The sequence below is a fragment of the Lupinus angustifolius genome, unplaced genomic scaffold (genome assembly GCF_001865875.1).
Source record: "Lupinus angustifolius cultivar Tanjil unplaced genomic scaffold, LupAngTanjil_v1.0 Scaffold_2_33, whole genome shotgun sequence".
Lineage (NCBI taxonomy): Eukaryota > Viridiplantae > Streptophyta > Magnoliopsida > Fabales > Fabaceae > Lupinus > Lupinus angustifolius.
In genome coordinates this window covers 21,889-45,370 of record NW_017716443.1, presented here as the reverse complement: position 1 = coordinate 45,370, position 23,482 = coordinate 21,889, and the positions used below count along the sequence as shown (strand labels likewise).

The following is a 23,482-nucleotide window of genomic DNA, read 5'->3' as shown; positions in this document are numbered from 1 at the left end:
CTAAGAAAACACATGTTACTCATGCATTCAGCATAGTTAAAACGCACATCTTACTCATACATTTATATTATTAAGAATATACATCTTACTTGTGTATTTGCTTGTTCAAGCGCATAAGAAAAATAAATTGATAATTTTTAATTTAAATTTTCTATAATTAGTATTAAATTATTATTAACATATAAAATATATAAAAAGTATGAAGGAAAAATGTGAGGAGGAGATGATATGTGACATGAAGAAAAAAATGTAAGGAGAAATTGACATATGGCATGAGGGAGTTTTTTATATTATATTGTTAATAGAGAAAAATTAAAATTCAAAGAATGAATCTGAACTGTAATATTAAAATTCAGTGCGAAAAATGTCAAAAAACTTCGATGAGGTGAAAAAGTACAATTATTCTTAGATTAATGGTAAACATTAAATTATATAGATAGATTAATGTAAAGAAATAATTTGAATGTGAAAAATGATTTCAATTTTATCTAATGTTCAATGACTATTACTTTTTAACATAACAAAACATAGATGTTGTAAACACTCAATTTTAGTGGGGTAGCGACATGAACCAATCACTAATTAATATTAAATTATTATTAGCATATAAAATATATAATATATAAAAAGTAGGAAGAAGAATATGTGAGGAGGAGGTGACATGTGACATGAAGGAAAAATGTAAGGAGAAAGTGACATGTGACATGAGGTAAGGAAAAGTGACATGTGATATGAGAGAAAGAGAAAAATGACATGTGGCATGAGAGAGTTTTTTTATTATATTGTTAATAAATTGTTACTTATTATTGGCAACTTGTACCAAGAAGATGTGCCTTATGACATGAATAAATTGACGTTTCAATTAAAATTAAAAGTAAGAATAGCCATTATCATGAATAAATTGACCATATTACCAATACAATGAAGGAAAAAACTAACCTTTCGGTGCCTCAAATCACATATCTATAATGAAATAATTTCCTCGTTCCTTCCTTATTATATATATGGTGTCTTAATATCTTCTCTCCAAAGCTCACATGCATTATAAGCTTATAATGGATATAAATTATCATATGTTTGAGATAGAACCTATATAATCATATATAAATTATTTTGGAAGTAAGTTAGAGTGCATGTTCATATTATGTGATAGGAATAAAGATTACTTGTCTCCAACTATATCATCGTCCAATAATATAGTGTGATATAATGTTTTGTTATATTTTAGCTAGGGGAATGAAATATCACACATGAATGACTATTTTTTCACTAACATAATAAACTACAATTTTAAATGATATAACATTACATTATTGGGTTGAACATAATTGAAAACACCTGTATAAATGATTTGTGTGTTTTGCATTAATTGTGGACAAAAATGGTGTATTTGAGGACTTTATGAACAATATAGTTTGTGTGGCTGTATAGAAAATAGTAACACCATGTTAGATAAGGGAAATCACAATAATAAAAGGAAGATGCCTTATCTAAATATACCCTATCCAGAAAAAAAACAATAATTTATTATTTTGCTGACCAACCAAAATAATAATGATTTGTGTTACTGCATGTATTATAAACCTATGATTGGTTGAAAAAATAAATTTAAGCTAAAAAATTAATAATTAATTATTTAATAGATGTATACCTTCAAATGTAAAGGATAGCGAGAGAAGAAAACAAAACAATACTTTGGGACCGTAAATAAATAATTAATAGTTTGGGTTAGTTGCTTTTGTAATAATAGTTATATTTTTGTTGCGTTTGGGTGGAGGGTTAAACTTGGTACAATATTAAGTTTGACCTAGAGACGACCTATTTAAATTGTAAATATTTAACAGTGTGGGTTAGTTGCTTTTATAATAATATTTTTGATTTTTGTGTGTTTTGACCTAGAGATGACCAATTTAAATTTAGAAAAAGTCTCTTTAACTACATGGAGAGGTTTAGTATATGTGACCTCCATAGAGGCCATTATATGAAAATGTCATGCCATAGTCATCCTTTATAACTATAATTTTTTAAGTAGTATAGATTATGAATTTTGGACGCTAAATGTTTGTTTGAGAGTTAAATTTTGAAAGAGAAATAAAATGTTTAAGAGTCATTCCATAAGTATATTTTATGACTCTTAGACCTTCCTTTTATCTTTATTCCCTCCAAAATCTAACTCTCAAACTAATACATGGTAATATCAAATTCAAAGGTAATATATGGGATGAATTGGGTTTGTGTTTTTAAAGCTACAAGTAATTGGATTGGAAAATTTTATAATATGTTACTGGATGGAATGAGTCTGAGTAATGGGATAGTGGAATATGCGTTTACCCGAATTCTAAATTCCTAAATATATATGTTGACTCAATTTTCCTTTTGAATTATGTCTTTTTAAGCAAAATAATTTGTGTTCAATTGTAATTTAAAGTTGCATATTTAAGTTTTAATTATATATATTTTATATTTTTTATTATTAATATTTTTTGTTTTGATGGTCTAAAATAACAAATAAAATTATAAGACATACTCATGATTGTTTTTAAATCTTGTATGAATTTACTAGTATCTATAAATCTACTAAGTACCAATGAACCAATGAGACAAGAGCATATAGTGTAACTATATACTAACATTAGACTTACATTTATTTAACAAAAGAAGATTTATTTGCCATAAGAATGGAAGAGGTAACTATATGATATATGGGAAATGAGTTTAATATTAGAAGTTTTTTTTTGAGCTAACAACACATTATTTGCTAACCGTTTTTGTTACTTTTATATAAGAGCTAATGACATTAATAATGATAATATATGATAATATAAAATACTTTTATGTTGTCGATCATATGTATTAAACTCAATGAATTGATAAGTAATTATTTGTGTTTTTAATTGGTTAATGAAATTCCCCACATGTAATATGAAATATGAGATCGATGATTACATTTCCCACATATTTTTGTACAATATTTGTGTAAAAGGTGACCTTTCTCTTTTCGTTACCAATGAAGGATCCAAGCAATAAAAATGTGACTATGTATATTAAAATTTCAATTTCAAAGTTAATAGCTTTTCAGAAATGCTATGTAATCAAATCCACTTCAATATGGTAAAAAAGCTAATTGCTTACCTTTTATATAACATATGTTCTAGTGTTCAGATTATTTGGGAATTATATAATCTTAATCTTAATATTATTTAATTAATAAAATACTAATATTAATATTAGTCCAAATCACACTAATATTATTTTCACACACATATATTGTTTTTAAAATTTGATATTTTGAAGATTCTTACCCGTGAATTTCGAATATGCCTGAGTATAATATTTTAAACAGCAGCAATCTATAGTTTTATACCAAAAGTAAAGGGGCAATACAGTAATTTCAAACACACAAGTTACGTTTTAACCCATCTTTGTTAAAACACCATTTTTTGCGTTCACATTAATTTAAGCACTTGATAATTTACTCTAATAACACGTCATTAGATAAAGAGAGAAATAAGTTGGAAGAAAGAAAGAGAGAGAAAGAAAAATCACTTCTTCAAAAGCTACTGAAGAAGAAAAAAAGAAAAACAGAGAAAGCATATATAGAGAAAAGAAGAAGAAAACGAAAGACTTAAAATCTCTTCCTCAAAAGTTCAAGTGTTTAAGAAGGGATTTTAAGCAGCTTTTTCTTCAAATCAATCTCCATCACTATTAGTATATATAGATTATAGTTTTGAGTTGGTAGATAGTTACATACACATATTTAATTTGTTTCACCGTCATTTTGAATTGTTTGTTTCAATCCAAAGATCCTTTGTTTCTTCGATTGGAGTAGCACCTGTTCGAGCTAGATCCGGAACCAGAGCGATTAATTTAACACAATATGGTACTCATTTTCATTTCTCGCTTTTTTTGTTCACGGTTGAGTCAATTTGAAGTCTCGTAGCGGTGACTTGAAATTTCACTTTGTTTGGGATTTCCGTGTTTTTGGTTTTTATTTATTTTGTTGTATGATGTAGAAGCTGAATTTGGATCTATTCTCTGTGGTTTAGTTCATAGTTGATTAGATTTGTTATTACTAAGCTGCATTGTAGAAATCTGATTTTTGAGGATATTGTTTCTTTTTTATTGACTAAGATTTTATTTTTGGAGAAGCATCAATGTCGAATTTCCAGCTATGTGGGCATGATATCTGTTTGGGAAGATCCCTATTAATTTGCTGGTTTGCCTGATTTTTCATTTATATACTTTTTATGGGAACATTTGATTTAATTGTACTGTCTTAAGGGTTCTGATGGTTGCCTTTGTAGGCTCGTTGATTGAAATGGGAACCTTAGGCTGCATGTACCCCAGTTTACAATTTTGTGAATGTGTTTCGATTATGTTGTTGTATCAGTCATTGATTTTGATGGATTTTCAATGATTGAAGTATATAGAAATTTACTTCTTCTTTCATTAATAAAAAAAGGGTAAATAAATTTTTTACTTCTGGCTTTTGATTTGGGTTCAATGTTAAGCATTAAGCAGTGTTTTTATATTTTAGACCATAAGCTTAATCAAAGAGGTTAGGTCTAGCTTTTCGAAAATGCTGGTGCTGAACTTAAAAGTATCCTATGCATAGGGTATATGTGCATTTTGGAGGACAACTTTAGTCCTTCTCTCCCATGCTTGTTAGGCTATATGTGGCACTTAATTGCTTAATGATTCCCTCTTTGTCAGAAATTTTCATTTTTATTTTATTTTATTTTTTGGGTGATATTTGTCTTTGAATATTTCCATTACTATGTTGGATTTTTTCTTTAGGTTAATATTACTTAGAGTAAATGTGTAATTTGGTCCTCCAAAGATATACATATCATTAAGTTGGACCCCCATGTATCAATACATGAAACTGGTCCGGTTAAGTGATTTCACACCAGCGTTATCAAACTGTCTCCTAAAAGGGTAAAAGTGATGATTGGTATTCAATTATCATTGATGGACTCATTTTGACTTTTATGATTAATGGAGGACTATTGTGTTATGATTCATATCTTTGGAGGACCAAAATGGAAAATTACTGTTGCCTGCTTTTTTCTCTGAAGCTTGATTAGTCTATGAAATGCTAGCTTGGTTGGAACATATTTCACTTACTTCTATGAAATGCTAACTTGGGTGGAGCCTATTTAACTTATTTCTTTTTTACACCATAGTTACCAGCTTTGACCTACTACTAGATGCTTTCATATGCTGTTTTCTAATTCTTGTTGTCATCTACCTTTTCATACCATAGCCATAAGTTAAGGAAAATTTAAACAGGCAGACATTCGGTTGCTCCCTTCATTAATATTTTTATTCTATAGTAATGAGATTGATAGTTGTGAATTTCAATAGATGATATTTTATGGTAGAGTTTTGAGTTTCTTCCTCCATTGAATAAACTGTTTTACATTAATGAGATTGATAGTTAAAAATTCCAGTAGATGCCATTTTATGATAGGTTATTTCTGTAGAACTCCAACTATCTTTTTCAAACATGTTCCATACAGCATTGGACCATTTTCTGATTATGCAGTGTACATTGAATGCTTTCAACCACAGAAAATTATGGGAATTACTACTTCCTACCTGAGCCTATCTTGTTAGGTTATTTAAAGTACAACACTCTTTTGTAGAAAAAGAAATTTTATTCAATTGCTTTTCTAGTACATATATGAGGAAATGCTTAGTCTTGGTTGACACTAAAGCTAGTCTGAGGATAACCATACTGTACAACAAAATATAAATATAGATAACAAAATATAAAGCTAGTCTGAGGAGAACGCGACTTTACCTTTTTCTTTTTGTTAACGAATTTCACTCTAGTTGCGTGATTATGCATACATTTTTTAGAGAGGTAATGAATTCTATTGGTGTATTTAAGTTGTGACACACTGCACTGTAGGCTGCTGTTGCCAATCCCATAGTTGGGTCCCAGGTTTGGGTGGAGGATTCTGATGTAGCTTGGATAGATGGTGAAGTTTTGGAGGTTAATGGAGATAAAATCAAAGTCCTTTGCACTTCAGGCAAGACGGTGAGTATGCTTTTAATATTTAAAAAAAATCAATCCATTTCTTCTCAAATGCATTTTCTTGTGATTTAAATCTACTAATTATGTTTTGAATACTTTAAATTCTTAAACATGATTGCCTAGTTTCAATCTTTTAAGGATAGCATAATGAATATAGTGTGGGCTTAATGCTTGCAGTATGTATTTAGTTTATTTGATGTACTAGATACTATATAAAATTTTGAAATTAACTCAACTTGAAACTATCTGATGTTTTAAATTGTGCATCCTTGCTACCTCCTTATTTTTTTGTTCTTGAAATTTGCAGGTCGTTGTTAAAGCTTCCAGTGTTTATCACAAGGATACTGAAGCCCCACCATGTGGAGTGGATGATATGACAAAACTTGCTTATTTACATGAACCTGGTGTCCTATATAATCTGAGATCAAGATATGATATCAATGAAATTTATGTATGTATTTCACATTCCAACTCACCAAGTATTGTCTCCTTTGTGTCTTCTATGGTTTTATACTTCCTTGACGTGAGCTTATACCAATGTTTTGTTTCCAGACTTACACAGGGAGTATATTGATTGCTGTGAACCCTTTCATCAGGCTTCCTCACTTATACAATAGCCATATGATGGCACAATATAAAGGAGCAGGTTTTGGTGAGCTAAGTCCACATCCTTTTGCTGTCGCTGATGCTGCATATAGGTGATTTTCATATCTTTAACGTAAATACTTCATGTGATTAGTTTACTAGTCTGATCATATAAAATAATTTTGGATTTAGGCTTATGATTAGTGAAGGAGTCAGCCAGTCAATATTGGTTAGTGGTGAAAGTGGAGCTGGTAAAACAGAAAGCACGAAGTTACTCATGCAATATCTTGCTTACATGGGAGGTAGATCTACTGTCGGTGAAGGTAGAACTGTTGAGCAGAAAGTCCTAGAGGTGAGAGAATTAGACCTTTACAAAATTTGGGGGCTGTGTTTGGTTTGTTTTCTGTTTTATTTTCAGTTATATGTTTTCATTAACAATTACAAAAATACTAATCTGTTTCGTGTTTTTAACATTTGTGAAGAAAATGGTGAGAACAATGTTAAAAACAGGACAATATTTTTATATTAGGAATGAAAACATATCAACTGAAAATAAAAACAGATAACACACCAATTACCCTCTATACTTTTAGCAAGCTGATTGGCTTCTATAAATTTATTTATTTAGTTTAAACCTATGTTGGTATCTAGTTTTATTCAAACATTATCTTATACACACTTAAAATGACCTTATTTTTTGGCCCTTTTATCTCCAGTCCAATCCCGTTCTGGAAGCCTTTGGCAATGCAAAGACCGTTAGAAACAATAATTCAAGGTGCGAAGCTGTATAAAGTTTTTTTGCTTGTGTTATATTTTAAATTTTATGGTCCTGTCTTATTTTTACTATTATTTTTCATGATTTTTGCAGTCGTTTTGGAAAGTTTGTGGAGATCCAGTTTGACCAAAAAGGAAGAATTTCAGGAGCTGCTATCAGAACTTATCTGTTGGAAAGATCACGTGTTTGCCAGTTGTCAGATCCAGAGAGGAATTATCACTGTTTCTATATGCTCTGTGCTGCACCTCCGGAGGTAATGTGTTTTCTTTTATTCTGAATCCAAATATATTGACAAAGAATTAGAAAGAATCAACTTGTGAATATAGAGCATTTCTTTATGCCTATGATTGAATTATAAATTTGAGTAACTTACCGTCAGAGTAAAGTATTTGACAGTGGGCCTACAGAGTGTGGTTTGGTAGAAATTAGAAATAAGAGTTTGTGAATATAATGCCTGTATGCTGGTGAAATTGTTATCTGCAAGTTTTGCTTAACTTATTTTGATACTACTTTCTTCATTTTTCTTGACCTTTTTATCTATATTTTTTGGCAGGATGTTCAGAAGTACAAATTAGGAAACCCAAGAACATTTCATTATTTGAATCAATCAAATTGCTTTGAGTTGGAAGGGCTTGATGAGTCTAAAGAATATCATGATACAAGGAGAGCAATGAACGTTGTTGGAATAAGTTCTGAGGAACAGGTCTTTTATTGAGAGTTCTTTAATATCGCTCTTTTATTCTTAGTAGATTTAGAGGTTTCAGTTCTCATAAAGAGGCCAAAGCTATCTAGCAATGGTCCGGCTTTTCTGTTCTTTGGTATACATTGTTGGAAAGGAATGGTAGAATCTTTAATGATTCTTTCTTGACTAGATTTTGTTTGAGATAGGGTTTCTCTTTTGTCATCTCTTTGGTTCTCAGCCCATTAGCTTTTTTTGTGGGGTTTATTTTGTAGGCATATAGAGGAATTCACATGCATTGTTGCATAGCTCTATCTCCTAGTTTTAGCTGTTTGTTTTTGATTTTTTGTGAAGATGTATTATCCTCTCTATTGAAATATTCTGTTCTCATCTAAAGAATACATATTCTATTTATTATGAAAAAACTAAGTTTCAATTTTCCTTTTCCATTTCCCCATCAATTTCCAGGAAGCAATATTTCGAGTGGTTGCTGCAATTTTGCACCTTGGCAATGTTGAATTTACAAAAGGGATTGAAACTGACTCATCTATGACCAAAGATGAAAAATCTCGATTCCACCTACAAACTGCTGCTGAACTTTTCATGTAAGCAAATGTTGCAGGCTTGCATCAGTTAAAATATACTGTGTATGGTTTGCATTTATTATCTGCTTCCTGTGAAAATCCTTGGTTCACAATTTATATTCAGGTGTGATGCAAAAGCACTTGAAGATTCTCTTTGCAAACGTGTAATTGTTACTCGTGATGAAACTATTACAAAATGTCTGGATCCAGATGCTGCTGCTCTAAGCCGAGATGCTTTGGCTAAGATTGTGTACACACGGTTGTTTGACTGGTAAGCATGTGATCAGATTACTTGAAGAAATATTAGTTTGAACCTCAGATAGGATTGCTGACAAGTTTGGTCAATTTACTCCAAGCTCTGCTTAATATAATTTTCTATCATCTCAATCTGCAGGCTGGTGGATAAAATTAATAGTTCAATTGGTCAAGACCCTGAGTCAAAGTCCTTAATTGGTGTGCTGGATATTTATGGTTTTGAGAGTTTCAATACTAACAGGTGTGATACTGGTACTCCTTTTGTTCTGTACTTAACATGTGTTGATCTGTTAAAGTGAACAACCAGGAAAGACCTTAAGAGTAGTAGCGAGATTAAATTTGTTTCCATGCCACTCATTTAATTACCATTGTGAATTCCAAACGTTGTAGAGGTGCTTTCCACCATGCCCTCATTAAAGCTTCCTGGCAATTGAGTGGTATTCTTTTACCTTTCTAATCTACTCCATGCCAGACCACTTTATCCCCTTCAAAATTTCCAAACATAATGGATGTCTTTGATGCATTTTAGTCTTTTTTAGTGTGGTGGACAATTTCATGACCTGGTTTTGTGTTTAACAAAAATTAAGAGTTTTGTGCTGTCCTTTGAGTTTCCTTTTGCCCATTACTTAGAGTAGTTTAAGAATCAAAGTACAAAATTTTCATTTTTTGTGATATGCTGTCCTTTATTTTTTAGCAAACCAATTTCAGAGTAAAGTAATTTTTGAGGAGATTTAATGCCTTTTCATTACTCAGTAATGGTTCTATATACTTTGCAGTTTTGAACAATTCTGTATTAATTTGACCAATGAGAAGCTTCAGCAGCACTTTAATCAGGTTTGTTTGTTAAAGGGAGATTATATTTTTCTTGCTCACTGGCATCTTTTTCATGTATATTTGAAACACAGACGTAAGGTGCATATTTCTTCTCATTCTATGCGTGTTCTTGTAATGATCAAATGTTTGTCCTGCAGCATGTTTTCAAAATGGAGCAAGAAGAATACAAAAAAGAGGAGATTGATTGGAGTTACATTGAATTTGTTGACAATCAAGATATCCTTGATCTCATTGAAAAGGTTTTTCTTTCTAATCCCACAATCATTTTGTTGATTGGTTGTCTCTTGTACCATACTCTTGTCTTTTGTATTAGATGTTCATTCCCATTAAAATTATGCTTTAAAGGTGAAAGGTGATGGTCATAAACTTGGTAGCCACTAACAATAATATCTTAGTATTGAGGAAAGAGGAGTTTTAAAATTTTACATTGCTACCTACTAACCAAGGTTCCCTTTGCCATATTAATAACAAGTTGAGCATGCATATCATGCATCAATTGTTAGAAATGCTCATTAGAATCCTGAACGAATAAGATTTCATTTCATTTTGGACTGTCATTCAAATCCATTTTGAAGCTCAAAGTTCTCATTGCTGTAATATTCTCCTCAATGATAAGTGATCAGGTTACCTTATGCCAAAAAACAATTTTCATGTTCATATGGTAAGGATATTTAACATGCCTAACAGCAATAGACCAATACATAGTAATTAAATGCTTCCTCTATACCTTGTTTCCATGTTTCCAGAACTGGTCTAACAGGGTAGTTAAACCTATTTATCTCACTTTCTGTTCTCATGCATGTATAAAATGGAGTGAGAGTTTTTGAGAATCACAGTTGATATGGTTTATGTGATGAATTCAAAGCTGCTAATACTTACCTGATGCCAAATGAGAGACATAATTGGATCAGATTCATTTCTGTTTATGGGTTAATTATGACAATGTGAGAGTTGCCAATTTATGTCTATTAAAGATTGGAAGACTAGGTTGTGTTTGTGATAGCAGGTTGAATAAAAATGGGGAAAAGGAAAGCATGATACCTTCAATGTAGAGTAGGCAAATTAATGTACATTGCCGAAGTGTTTATATTGCTTTACAGTAATTTTTGCAGGCTGGTAATATTATTGTGTTTGTTATTAGTGAAGTTATTGTTTATTATTTTTTATGTATTTATTTTCAGAAACCTGGTGGCATTATTGCTCTTCTCGATGAGGCATGGTAAGTATACTTTATACTGGCACCTTTGAATTGGTATTAGGAGTCTTAGTATCCCAGCATTTATGGCTTAGTTCATTCATTTTAGTTGGGCAGTAAAAAGCTAAAAAGGAATAAACTCATATGAGAATATTGCATTGGATGAGAGGACACACTAGACAACATAAGATTAGAGGGATGAATGCATTAGAGAGATAGTCGAGGTAGCACCGATTGTAGAAAAATGGTAGAATCTCAACTTACTTGGTTTGGGCATGTATGTATGAAGAGTGAAGATCTGTAGAAGCCTCAAAGTAGTTCAGATCGAGGGTAGCTACTATAGGAGAAGCCATTAAGAAGGATTTAGATTTAAAATGTTTGTCTACAGACATCTTTTACACGAGGAAATTATCATGTCGCTTGCTCCATGTCATATAGGTGATCTCTATTTTTGTCTATGCTGAAATAGCTTTATATTTATGTATTTTGCAGTATGTTTCCTAGATCGACACATGAAACTTTTGCCCAAAAGCTGTATCAGACATTCAAAAACCATAAAAGGTTCAGCAAACCCAAATTGGCACGTAGTGACTTCACAATTTGCCATTATGCTGGTGATGTAAGTTGGGATAGTTAACACTTTTTTAGATATATAATAATGGGATATATACATGGTATAATAGAGGACCGATATGCTAGAGGTGATTTATTTCTACTTTGGAAAACACATGGCTAATCTGTGTCAACTTTAGGTCACTTATCAAACTGAATTGTTCCTGGACAAGAACAAAGATTATGTTGTTGCAGAACACCAAGCTCTTCTTTATGCTTCCAAATGTCCCTTCGTTTCGGGTTTGTTTCTCCCCTCACCTGAAGAATCATCCAAACAATCAAAGTTCTCTTCAATAGGTACCCGATTTAAGGTTGGTGCTTTTAACCTCTTTTTTAAAGACAAATGGTTTTCTTGCTTAACCTGTATGGTTTTGAATTTTGAAATTCTTGTTCATATGTCTTGCAGCAACAGTTGATATCACTACTTGAAACTCTCAGTTCCACTGAGCCACACTACATTCGTTGTGTAAAACCCAATAATCTTCTCAAGCCAGGAATTTTTGAGAATAAAAATGTTTTGCAGCAACTGCGTTGTGGGGTAAGACTTCTAGCACTTTTGTTCTAGTTCTGAACCAAATTTAGTGCTCCAATTGAAGTTTAACCTGTTGTCATGTGAGTTTATGCTTATTGCATAGTATGCTTTGATTATAGGGTGTCATGGAGGCAATTAGGATAAGCTGTGCTGGATATCCGACTAGAAAAACCTTTGATGAATTTGTTGATCGGTTTGGGCTTCTTGCATCTGAGGCTTTGGTTGGAAGGTATCTAAGTTGTAAATCTTCATTGTCAGTCCTGTTAGGTTATGATTTTAAAAATCTTATTGATTTCATGTTTTTATTATGTTAGATCTGATGAGGTGGCTTGTAAGAGGCTTCTGGAGAATGTTGGACTTAAAGGCTATCAGGTAACTATTACCATGAGATCCTTATTCTGAGATATTATTTTGTTATTATTTGAGTTTGATAAATGGAGCTTGGGATAATTGTCTTGGAGATGGGGCATACCATTTTAAATCTATTAAATAAGAACCACTTGGATAACAAAAGTACTGTATATGTACTCAGAAATCCTCATTGACCTTTTTATTGGCAAAATTCCCCAGCTATATTATTCTAATCTCCTATAAGGTTTTACTTATTGGGAATTCATAACATAATGGTTACTTTTGGCTTATGCTATTACCACTTTGGAGTTTCTGGTGGGCAGTAAAACTTGAAAATATTGTTTAGGTTTAGGAATGGGCACTATTTTATGTTTATGTCAAGTGTGTGATGAACTAAAATGGCTATTTATGCCCATCTGTGCTTGCTACAATGAATGTTTTACTGTTACATTAGGTAACTGCAGACATGCCATACAATAATGTACTTTGCTTTTCTCGAGACTTAATTTTACTGGTTCTCTTTATTGCTGCAGATTGGTAAAACAAAGGTGTTTCTCCGAGCTGGTCAAATGGCAGAACTAGATACACGAAGAAGTGAGATCTTAGGAAAGTCAGCAAGCGTTATTCAGAGGAAATTCCGTTCATATTTGGCTCAAAGAAGTTTTGTCTTGCTTCGTTTGTCTGCTAGACAGATTCAAGCTACATGCAGAGGTCTATGCTAGTTTTCTTGAAATATTTGCTCACAAGTTGTGGGAGAAAATTAAATTTGTTAAGTGTCCTGATTTTTTATGCTCATTGCAGGACATCTTGCTCGAAAAGTTTATGAGGGATTGCGGCGGGAGGCTTCTAGTCTGATGATTCAGAGGTATTTCCGCATGCATATTGCTAGGAAGGCATACACTGAATTGTATAGCTCTTCCATTTCTATTCAGACTGGCATCCGAGGGATGACCGCTCGCTCTGAATTACGCTTTAGGAAGCAGACAAATGCAGCTATTGTCATTCAGGTAGAGAATCTTTTGAAAATCAATCACTATAAGTCATCTTAAAATATTTATAGATATATCCTCTACAAAATAATTGAGGTGGAGCATTGCTTTATTTTTTATTCTTTGTTAGTTTATCCTTGCAACTCTGATTATTTTGTAATTGCAGAGCCACTGCCGGAAATACTTGGCACATCATCATTTTAATGACTTAAAGAAGGCGGCAACTACAACACAAAGTTTATGGAGAGGAAAAGTTGCTCGGCGAGAATTACGAAAGCTGAAGATGGTACCTCCTTCCCTCCCATATTATTTGAACCCATGTTGTAACTTTGAGTAATGTTGTAAAGTTATAACCATTAACATTGAGTAACTCAAGATAATGGTTATCTACTGTGAGTTTAGAATTCAAAAATCAGTAAGTCTATTGAAATTGATGTTAAATGGCAGAATCCCTTTAAACCAGTTTTTGAAATAGCAAGTATAGGCAAAACTTTTGACCACTTTGTGTACATTGTCAAAAGGAAAATCTGCCAAATCTGGATACGTAACAGTGCCTTATTTGTTGGAAATGTGTGAGGTTCCTCTTTGCATACACTGTTATCATTGCTAGCTAATGACCTATCTTTATTCTGTTATTCAGCGATTAAGAATTTTTTAATTTTAATTTCAGGCTGCAAAAGAAACTGGAGCTCTCCAAGCTGCCAAAAATAAGCTAGAAAAGCAAGTTGAAGACCTCACATTGAGGTTGCAGCTGGAAAAACGCATGAGGGTAAATGATTATTCTGTCAATGCTACTGCTTACTGATAATATTTCACTGTAGTCAAGTGATCGATTCTCAGCATTATGTTAAACACACCGATTAACGAATTAAATATTGTATTACAATCTGTTAGCATGTAGCCATACTTATTTTTAGAAACCTTAGTTACTGGACTAAACATGATTTGTGTACAACAACCAAACCTTAATTCCACTAGGTCAGATCGGCTATATGGATCGATAGATACTATAATGATCTATCATGAATCATGTTCATTGACAAAATATTGATTTCTAAATCTTTTCTAATCATTTTGCCTATAGTTTTTATTGGCATCTCTCTTCCTCTAGGAATTGGATTAACCTCCATTTGATATACTCATTACTAGGACTTCTACTGGTCTCCTTATTTGGGGGGAATTTATTTTTGTCAGTTCTTTGTTGATAAGGATTAAAGAAAGTCATTATGAAATTTATTTCCTTGCAACGCTCCTTATATCTCCAATAATAAATGTAGGTTGACATGGAAGTACTAAAATCACAAGAAAACCAAAGATTACAGTCTGCTTTGCAGGAGATGCAACTTCAGTTTAAAGAAACTAAGGTACTGCTTCAAAAGGAGTGTGAGGCTGCAAAAAGAGAAGCAGAGAGAATCCCTGTCATACAGGAAGTTCCTGTTGTTGACAATGCTTTGTTGGAGAAGCTTACTAGTGAAAATGAGAAACTCAAGGTGAGGTGGTTTTCAGCATAGGCATCTCTTCTCGAGTTACGATTTATGAAAAATAGGCTGTCATTTCTTGCTACTAATCTGGTGCTTCCTGGTTCCACTGTAGACCTTGGTGACTTCACTTGAAAAGAAAATTGATGAAACAGAAAAAAAGTTTGAAGAGGCAAGCAAAAGTAGTGAAGAAAGGTTGAAGCAAGCTTTGGATGCTGAAACAAAAATAATCCAGTTGAAGACTGCTATGCAAAGGTTTTGCTGATGATTATTTTTTGTTGGTATCTACCACATTTAATTCATATCATTTGAAATATTGCTTGTCTCTAGTCTGAAAACAGGAATCATACATACAGTCTCTTTTTAGTTACAAGATCTGCAAATCATGACCTTTTTTTATTTAACTGGTACTGATAGGCTTGAAGAGAAATTTTCAGATATTGAATCTGAAAACCAGGTTCTTCGGCAACAATCTCTGCTTGATTCATCCGTGAAAACAATGTCGCAACATCTTTCTACACATGTATCAGAGGTAAATTGTGCTTGCTAAAGTGCATAGGTCCCTAGTTTCTATATGTAAGTGTGAAGCTTTTGGAATATTGATATTTTTCTCTGCAGAAGTTGGAAAATGGCCATCATGCGGCCAAAGAGCAGAAAGCTGTGGTAAGAATTTGCTTTCTATTTTTTATATCTTTTTCTTTCCAAAATATGCAAGCTTTTATGTTCAGTGGAGTCTAATATGAGTTGCCTTTGCAGGAGTTTGTTACACCTGTGAAAAAGTTTGAAACAGAATCTGATAGCAAATTGAGGAGATCCTACATTGAACGTCAACATGTGTGTGCTTAAAATTTGACATTTTATGTTTCAGTTCTTTCAAATACGTACACTATTTGTAACTTTTCTTTCACTGTAGGAGAATGTTGATGCACTTGTCAACTGTGTTAAGAAAAACATTGGCTTCCATCATGGAAAACCTGTTGCTGCATTTACCATTTATAAATGTCTTCTCCAATGGAAATCATTTGAAGCTGAAAGAACAAGTGTATTTGATCGCCTTATCCAGATAATTGGTTCTGCAATTGAGGTGATTCTTTTTTATTTATAACTTTTGCTAATTGTATAAAATAAGTAGAGCTTTCACCTAATAGCTTAAGCTTTTAGGCTAGTAGTATCTTTGACATCGTATCGGAGTCTCTATATGACCTGGTCGGAAGGAGATCAATCCTTGTGCACTCCATGCCATAATTCCCTACTATTTTCATGTAGTATATTCTAAAATATTGAGTATGTTGTCTAATGAAATTTTATGTTCATTATTGGTTAATAGTTGCTATATTAGGAGTGTGTTTATCTCAAATCTTTTTTGGATATGTTTTGTATTTGAAATTATTAGTGTTTGATGTAATATGTATGTAAGTTGGAGTGCTGCTGTTTCCACTAGCCAGCTTCCTGGTTTAATTGTTAGTTATCTCTGCATTCTTGTTTTGAGATTTTATAAACTCATTTGTATGATTGTTTGTTGAGAAATGAATTTTTGTGGTTACTGTGCTGTTGAATGATCTGGTCATCATTTTCAGGTGATATTCTGCATTTTTTGTGCTTTTTATGCTGACATAAAGAGAAGTATTGGACTAGATATCTTAAATAACTTCTTGTTTTTCTTCTTCCTTTCTAGAATCAAGAAGAAAATGATCTTATGGCCTATTGGCTATCAAATACGTCTGCACTATTGTTTTTGCTTCAACAAAGTCTGAAATCTGGTGGTGCAACTGATGCAACCCCGGTTAGAAAACCACCTAATCCAACATCCCTCTTTGGAAGAATGACTATGGTAATAATTCTTTCTCACATTCTTTGTAATCTGATGTCCATTCCACACTAACAACATTGCGCCAATTTATTTGGTGACTAAATTGCAGGGTTTTCGTTCATCCCCTTCTTCTGCCAACCTCAATGTCCCATCATTAGATGTTGTACGCAAGGTAGAGGCTAAATACCCTGCTTTGCTCTTCAAGCAGCAGCTCACAGCCTATGTGGAGAAAATATACGGCATCCTTCGGGACAACTTGAAGAAGGAGTTAGCATCTTTGCTTTCATCATGCATCCAGGTATGCTGAAATGCAATTGGCAATTGTTTAATTGTAGTGAGGTTCAAACTAACCATTATGGAAATGTAAAGTCAGATACAATGTGTCACATCCCATGTAGTTCTCATTGCCTATCCCTATATACTATATCTTTAGGTGATATTTACTTGAAATTTCCAAGAGGGTTCTGGGGCTCTATTTTTGTCACTTAGGTTTCTTGTTCTGTTCCTCATGCTAGTATTATTGCTGATATACAGGCACCAAGAACATCAAAGGGTACTCTAAAATCTAGCCGGTCCATTGGTAAAGATTCTCCCATGGGTCACTGGCAGAGTATAATTGAATCCCTCAACACCCTCCTCTGTAATCTGAAAGAGAACTTTGTAAGAAACAATTTGCGACTTATTAACTTAGGAGGACTATGCAGTTACCTCCCTGTTAGCCTTGTTTATTCTATTTCTGAAAATTACATAAACACTATATTAAACATTGGATTTCAGGTGCCTCCAATCCTCATCCAGAAGATCTTCACTCAAACTTTCTCATATATCAATGTTCAACTCTTCAACAGGTTAGTAATTTTTGCAAACATCCTTTACCATGCAATAATTTCTTTCGATGATGATATTTTATCTTAAAATTTGGGACGTTAACATTTTATTTAAAATTATTGTTAGTCTTCTTCTGCGTCGTGATTGTTGCACATTCAGCAATGGGGAATATGTCAAAGCTGGTTTAGCAGAATTGGAGCTGTGGTGCGCCCAAGCGAAGGAGGAGGTAATTTATTTCTGCAATTGCTATATTATGTTAGTTTCCATGTTGGTGCATATTTTCCTAGGGTGTAATAAGATAAGGTGGTCGTTGACCTATCTCTAAATGGCTTTGAACTGGTGTACGAGTATTCATATGAACCTTATTGCTTGTGCAGTATGCGGGGTCATCTTGGGATGAGCTTAAACACATAAGACAGGCTGTTGGCTTCTTGGTAAGTGTCTTGTTTGATGATATGGAACCATTATCTTTCCCTTGTTGATGCTTCATAATTTTGATCATGAATGTTGGTTTACAATGCATGATGTTCTGTGTTTAATTACCATAGACCATAGTTATGTAAAAATATGAGAACTTCATGAGGCTATATGCTTGCTAAGACTATTGGTGGAAAGATACTGAAGGAACCAAAGGGGCTTGCACATGGTCTTCATTGATTTGAGAAGGCATATGATAAGATGCCTGGACAGATTTTGTGGACAACTCTAGAGAAGAAAGGTGTTCAAATTGCCTACATCCAAACAATCAATGATACATGCAATGGGGTCAAGACCAGCATGACAATACAGGGTGTCATAAGTTTTGTATTGCCATAAGACTACACCAAGAGTCAACATTGACTCCTGATTTGTTTACATTGATCTTAAATGTGCTTACTAAGAATATCCAAGAACCCATGTCACAATGCATGTTTTTTGCAGATGATATTGTCTTAGCAGGATACTCGAGAAAAGAATTAAATGAGAAGCTAGAAATGTGGAGACAAGCCTTAGAAGAACTTGGATTTAGTCTAAGCTAAAGTAAGACAAAGAATATTTAGTGTAAGCTTAGCAAGAGGCGGGCAAACCCTATTATAGAGGTAAAGATTAGGGATCATATCATACTACAAGTCACTAGATTTAGGTATCTTAGGTCAATCATACAAGATGAAGAATAAATTGACGGAGATGCGAACCATAGGATTCAAGCAGGTTCGATGAAATGGTGAAGCGCTTCATGTGCCATATGTTATAAAAAAGTATCTCTCAAACTTAAGGGGTAGTTTTATCACACAATTATCAGACTTGCAATGTCATGTGAGACAGAATGTTGAGTGGTAAAATGTCAGCAAGAGAATAGACTCCATGTAGTAGAGATGAGAATATTGCGTTGGATGGTTTGACATGTTAGACAAGATAGGATTAGAAATGAATGCATTAGGGAAAGTTGGAGTAGCTTCTATTTTTGAAAAGATGGTATAATCTTGTCTTTGATAGTTTGGATAAGTTGTGAAGGAGACAGGTAGAAGCCCATATAAGAAGAGTAGATCAAATGGATGTTAGTCCAATTCTTAGAGAAAGAGGAAGACCAAGAAAAACCATAGGCAAAACGATTAAGAAAGACAAAGATTTTTTTGTCAATGAATGATAGAGCATTATGACATCATTTGATTTATCTAGCCGACCCCACCTAGTGGGATAAAGGCTTGATTTTTGTTATAGAAAATGACATAGGGCATCTAAATCTAAATGATGCTATACTCATTTGGGGGAAATGCAATGTTTATAACAAAATGCATCTTTTATTGGTTCTAGAAAAAAATGGGACTCAATTAAATTACCATTAGATCTTATTTGAATTTAGCAAGTATACAAATTACTACAAACAAGAATAGCAATATCAACAAGGCGTTGGTTTAGTGGTGTAAGGCCCCACTGGATCCCCAAGACCGAGAGTTTGATTCCTGGGAGTGACACTTGTTGGAAGGGGTAGCCATGAACCCCGAAAGGTATTAGTTCCTTATCCAAAAAGGTGAGGGGATACCCTTGGTTGTAAAAATAAAACAAAAATAGCAATGAGACAGGTGTTCGGAAAGCAATGATCATTTTCTACTTCAATCTGATATTAAACTTAACAACCATGCAGTCTAGTGCATTATGTATGTTATTTTTAGAAGATAAACATAAGGCCATCCTCTATAATGGGAAGTTGGAGTCTCCAATATAGAAGATAATAATGTAATTACAATTCTTTTTTGTGGATTATGTAAAACCTTCATGGTTCTTTTGTTGGTTAGTAAATATGCATCTTGTACGGCAATCTAGGTTTGCAACATCTACCTTTCCATGGTTATACTAGAACAATTAAGACGTCTTACTCTTAATTGGAGGTTTATTTTCTCTCTATATATATAGTGCGTGTACATGTATTAAGTGATCAAAATCCAATGAAGTTCTATTGGTTTAATTATTATCATTTTTTATAAACAGGTTATTCATCAGAAGTATAGGATTTCCTATGATGAAATCATTAATGATTTATGCCCTGTAAGTATCTTATCCATCTCAAGCTTTCTGTGCAGCTGCATCAGTCATGCATGTCATGAATTTTTTAATGTCCGTGTCCGCCTACTATTTTTAATAGCATGATTGAATTTCGTAGAGCAGAATTTTGACATGATAAGTTCTTGCATTGTTCATGCATTTTGACATGATAAGTTCTTGCATTGTTCATGCATTCAGATGTGGTTTCTTTATATTTTTTTACAAAGGAAATGTTACGAATTCATAGGTTTCTGCAAGTAGCAGTTGATTTAATTGCATAGATTGTTTATCAACTTGGAGAGTTTATGAGGCTACTGCCAGCATGGAAATTAAGATTTAATTTTATGTTTGCATGTAGTACTACCATCACCGATGCATATTCTCTCTCATGTACTCATTTCTCTGTCACTATGTCTTTCAAATTTTACGTTTTTCTCATGATTTTTTCCTTTTGTTTTCTTCCCTCCCTTCTGCATCAGGTCATGAGTGTCCAGCAGCTGTACAGAATATGTACACTCTACTGGGATGCTAATTACAATACTCGAAGTGTATCCTCAGATGTACGGTTTTGTATCATTATATTTTATCTGATAACAGCAAATTAAAGTTGCATATACTTGATTAACATGCTCTAATCTTCCTTCAGGTCCTTTCAAGCATGAGAGTACTTATGGCTGAAGACTCTAACAATGCTAAGAGCGATTCTTTCTTGTTGGATGATAGTTCCAGGTGAGAATGCTTGTTTTTGGAATTACTAGTATAGCCTTAATAGCTTAAATGCATTCTGTGCTTTAGAATCAAAGAGAGTAGAAATCATGTCTCCCATTATAAAGGATAAAGGAAAATTGATGCATTTAATTTCTTTATTGTGTTCAACAAATGCAAAAGGTAGACTAATAATATTATGCAATGTTTACTATGTAAACTGGTTGTATGTTTACCAACTGACTTGTGCTTCTTTTACAGCATCCCCTTCTCCGTGGATGACCTCTCTACATCACTGCAAGAGAAGGATTTCGCGGAGATGAGACCAGCCGATGAGCTTCTCGAGAATCCCGCCTTCCAATTTTTAAGTGAGTAGGCGGCCAACGAAGCTTAGTATCATTTATAATTGTCTTGTCACAGCAAGCAGACAACAAAATCCATTGTTGGTCCTGCTATTACCCTGTTTGTAAATCCATTTTTCTCTCTTTTTTTGTTTGTTTTGCTGTCATACAAATTGTTTATCAATATCCTTGCATCGCTGTGCCCCAGATGTAAAGTTATTTTTTTCATTCTTTTGTTGGCATTAATTGTAAAATCTTCATTGTTATTAGAGGTAGGGATATTTTTAGGATTAGTGAGATTGCCTAGCATGTTCATTTTTGTTGTCTTTTCTGGTCAGAAAACCATTGGAGATTTCAGTTAAGGTTTACAATTTTTGCTTTGGGGTCAGGGAGTTCATTTTCCACACCACTTTTTACTGTGTAAAGGTCAAGAATGAACTTTCATACATAATGAATAGGTTGTTCATATTCTGGTGTTTGGACTCTTGCTTTTCCTTCCTTTCCTTTTAGTGCTCAATGCTCAAGTGCAACAAACACGAGCAGATCTTTTTTGATTCTATGTATTTTTTATCATTATACATATAAAGGAGGAGCCGTATGAGATGAAAATCTTGCGAACCATTCTGGAACAAAGATTCTGTGGTTGAATCATATCACTAAAATTCTACAGCTGCAAAAGTTTGAAATATGGGTAATGCAAAGTTTTACTTGATGTGATGTTTCAAGAACCCTACCCACATGATTGATCCATTCCATAATCTCAATCTTGAACTTCATAACCGTTATGATTTAAAAAGTAATATCAATTTTTAGGAAACAAAAACAGAGTCTATGACATAAGGCTATGGCATATTTTGTAGGACATAGAAGTTATCATAAATATTGTCTCATGAGATGAAACACCTCAACTCTGCTGGAATTGCACCCATTTTAGTTGGACTCAAGAAATCTGAGTTTTCTCAACACCACATTAATTGAAGAGTATAGTTGGAATCTTTTGATGAAAATATGATGACTTGATAAACTTGGTTAATGTTTCTGTTAAAAAAAGAAGATATTGCAAATGGCAAACTATATATTTTCCATGTTTCCAAATAAAACGCATATTGTATAAGAAATATGTGATCAAGACCAAATATATATATTATTTTTTTGCAGAAAAATATTATATCCTTATTAACTTAATTCTGTGATAAAATCAAAGTGGTTGATTGATTAACATTAGTACCTGAACAAACTCACCAAAGACAATTGAATAGTGACTTTTTGTTTAGCTATATGCCTATATGGCTTATGTAGGAATAATATATATCATTAATTTAAAAAACTTTAGATGTGTGGATCAAATGTTTCAATAATCGACAATAATATAATCAATTTGATGTGTTTGTTAAAAAGTGATTTTAAGGTAATACATTTCCTTTGAGGTGTGTATACAAAACAACTTCTATAATACGAACTAAAAATATCATGAAGTTATTTCTTTAAATTACTAATATTTATTTAATTAGTTTTACCGAGCCAATAAAAGAATGTGATTGATCTTAAAATGATCAAACAAGTTTTCTTGTATAAGCTTCAAACTTGTATCTAGCTTCTCTAAATAATACCACCGACCATAAAAAAACATTTCTTTTATATTCTAAAAAGTTCAAACATGTCATATTGAAGGCAAACCAATTTTTTTCCTTCCAAATAAAAGCTATTTTTATGAGAAATAATCTTTCCCAAACACCCATAGAAATTTTATCTTGGAGGGCTAACATATTATGTTGGAAATGCAATAAATTTTTGCTATGTAGGGCAAGCTTTCCTCAATCTTTATATAAAGTTTCTTCCTGGATGAGAGGTCCAAGGTTTAACACAAGGATAACAAAGGCGTAACCACCTAAGAAATTTGCAGAAATGTTCAGGAAAATAAAAATGAAAACGAAACGTTAAAATGACTTATAGTTAGAGAAGAAAAATGGAAGAAGAAGAATATTTTACAAAAAATATTAATGATTTCGTTTGATTATTTAACCTTTGCTAAAAGCCTAGTCTTTCAAGCACATATTACCCAAAAGTTTGGGCCGTCACTTCTATCCACTAGTGGAGAGTTGATTATTGGACTCATATTACACATGGTATCGAACAAAATTTAAGGGATTAAGTTTTTTTAATTTTCTTAATTAATAAATAAATAATGTATAAAAGTATATATTCATCTTATTCTAGTACTAATGCTCCATTTGGTAGGGTAAAAAGATGAAAGAAAGAAAAGGAGGGAAGAGAAATAAACTCTTTCCCTCATTTGGTTTAGAGGGGAGGATGGAAAGAGAGAAAGAAAAGTTAGGTGGGACCCATAATTTTGGTTTCTCTTA

At 32.9% G+C, this 23,482-nt stretch overlaps 1 protein-coding gene across 1 annotated transcript; it reads left to right on the top strand.

The window, feature by feature from the left end:
* The first annotated feature begins 3,489 nt into the window (after positions 1–3,489).
* LOC109337141 (myosin-6-like) lies at positions 3,490–21,599 on the top strand. The gene is made up of 39 exons (XM_019574048.1): positions 3,490–3,880; positions 5,918–6,046; positions 6,351–6,494; positions 6,596–6,741; positions 6,821–6,980; positions 7,345–7,403; positions 7,497–7,656; positions 7,957–8,106; positions 8,551–8,687; positions 8,791–8,937; positions 9,061–9,162; positions 9,698–9,755; positions 9,893–9,994; positions 10,937–10,974; positions 11,443–11,569; positions 11,703–11,873; positions 11,969–12,100; positions 12,214–12,323; positions 12,409–12,466; positions 12,979–13,156; positions 13,247–13,452; positions 13,601–13,720; positions 14,105–14,203; positions 14,712–14,924; positions 15,028–15,167; positions 15,330–15,444; positions 15,531–15,575; positions 15,669–15,746; positions 15,826–15,996; positions 16,588–16,743; positions 16,832–17,020; positions 17,257–17,382; positions 17,500–17,570; positions 17,677–17,776; positions 17,928–17,984; positions 20,020–20,076; positions 20,553–20,633; positions 20,720–20,802; positions 21,040–21,599. Exons 1-39 carry the CDS (start codon positions 3,878–3,880, stop codon positions 21,152–21,154), a joined length of 4,533 nt encoding a protein of 1,510 aa, XP_019429593.1. The 5' UTR covers positions 3,490–3,877; the 3' UTR covers positions 21,155–21,599.
* Positions 21,600–23,482: the final 1,883 nt, after the last annotated feature.

Bases quoted from the DNA above. Each gene is read 5' to 3' on its own strand.
- LOC109337141 (XM_019574048.1), top strand. The intron at 7,404-7,496 runs GTGCGAAGCTGT...TGATTTTTGCAG, and splicing joins GTTAGAAACAATAATTCAAG to TCGTTTTGGAAAGTTTGTGG. The intron at 13,721-14,104 runs GTACCTCCTTCC...TTTTAATTTCAG, and splicing joins AATTACGAAAGCTGAAGATG to GCTGCAAAAGAAACTGGAGC.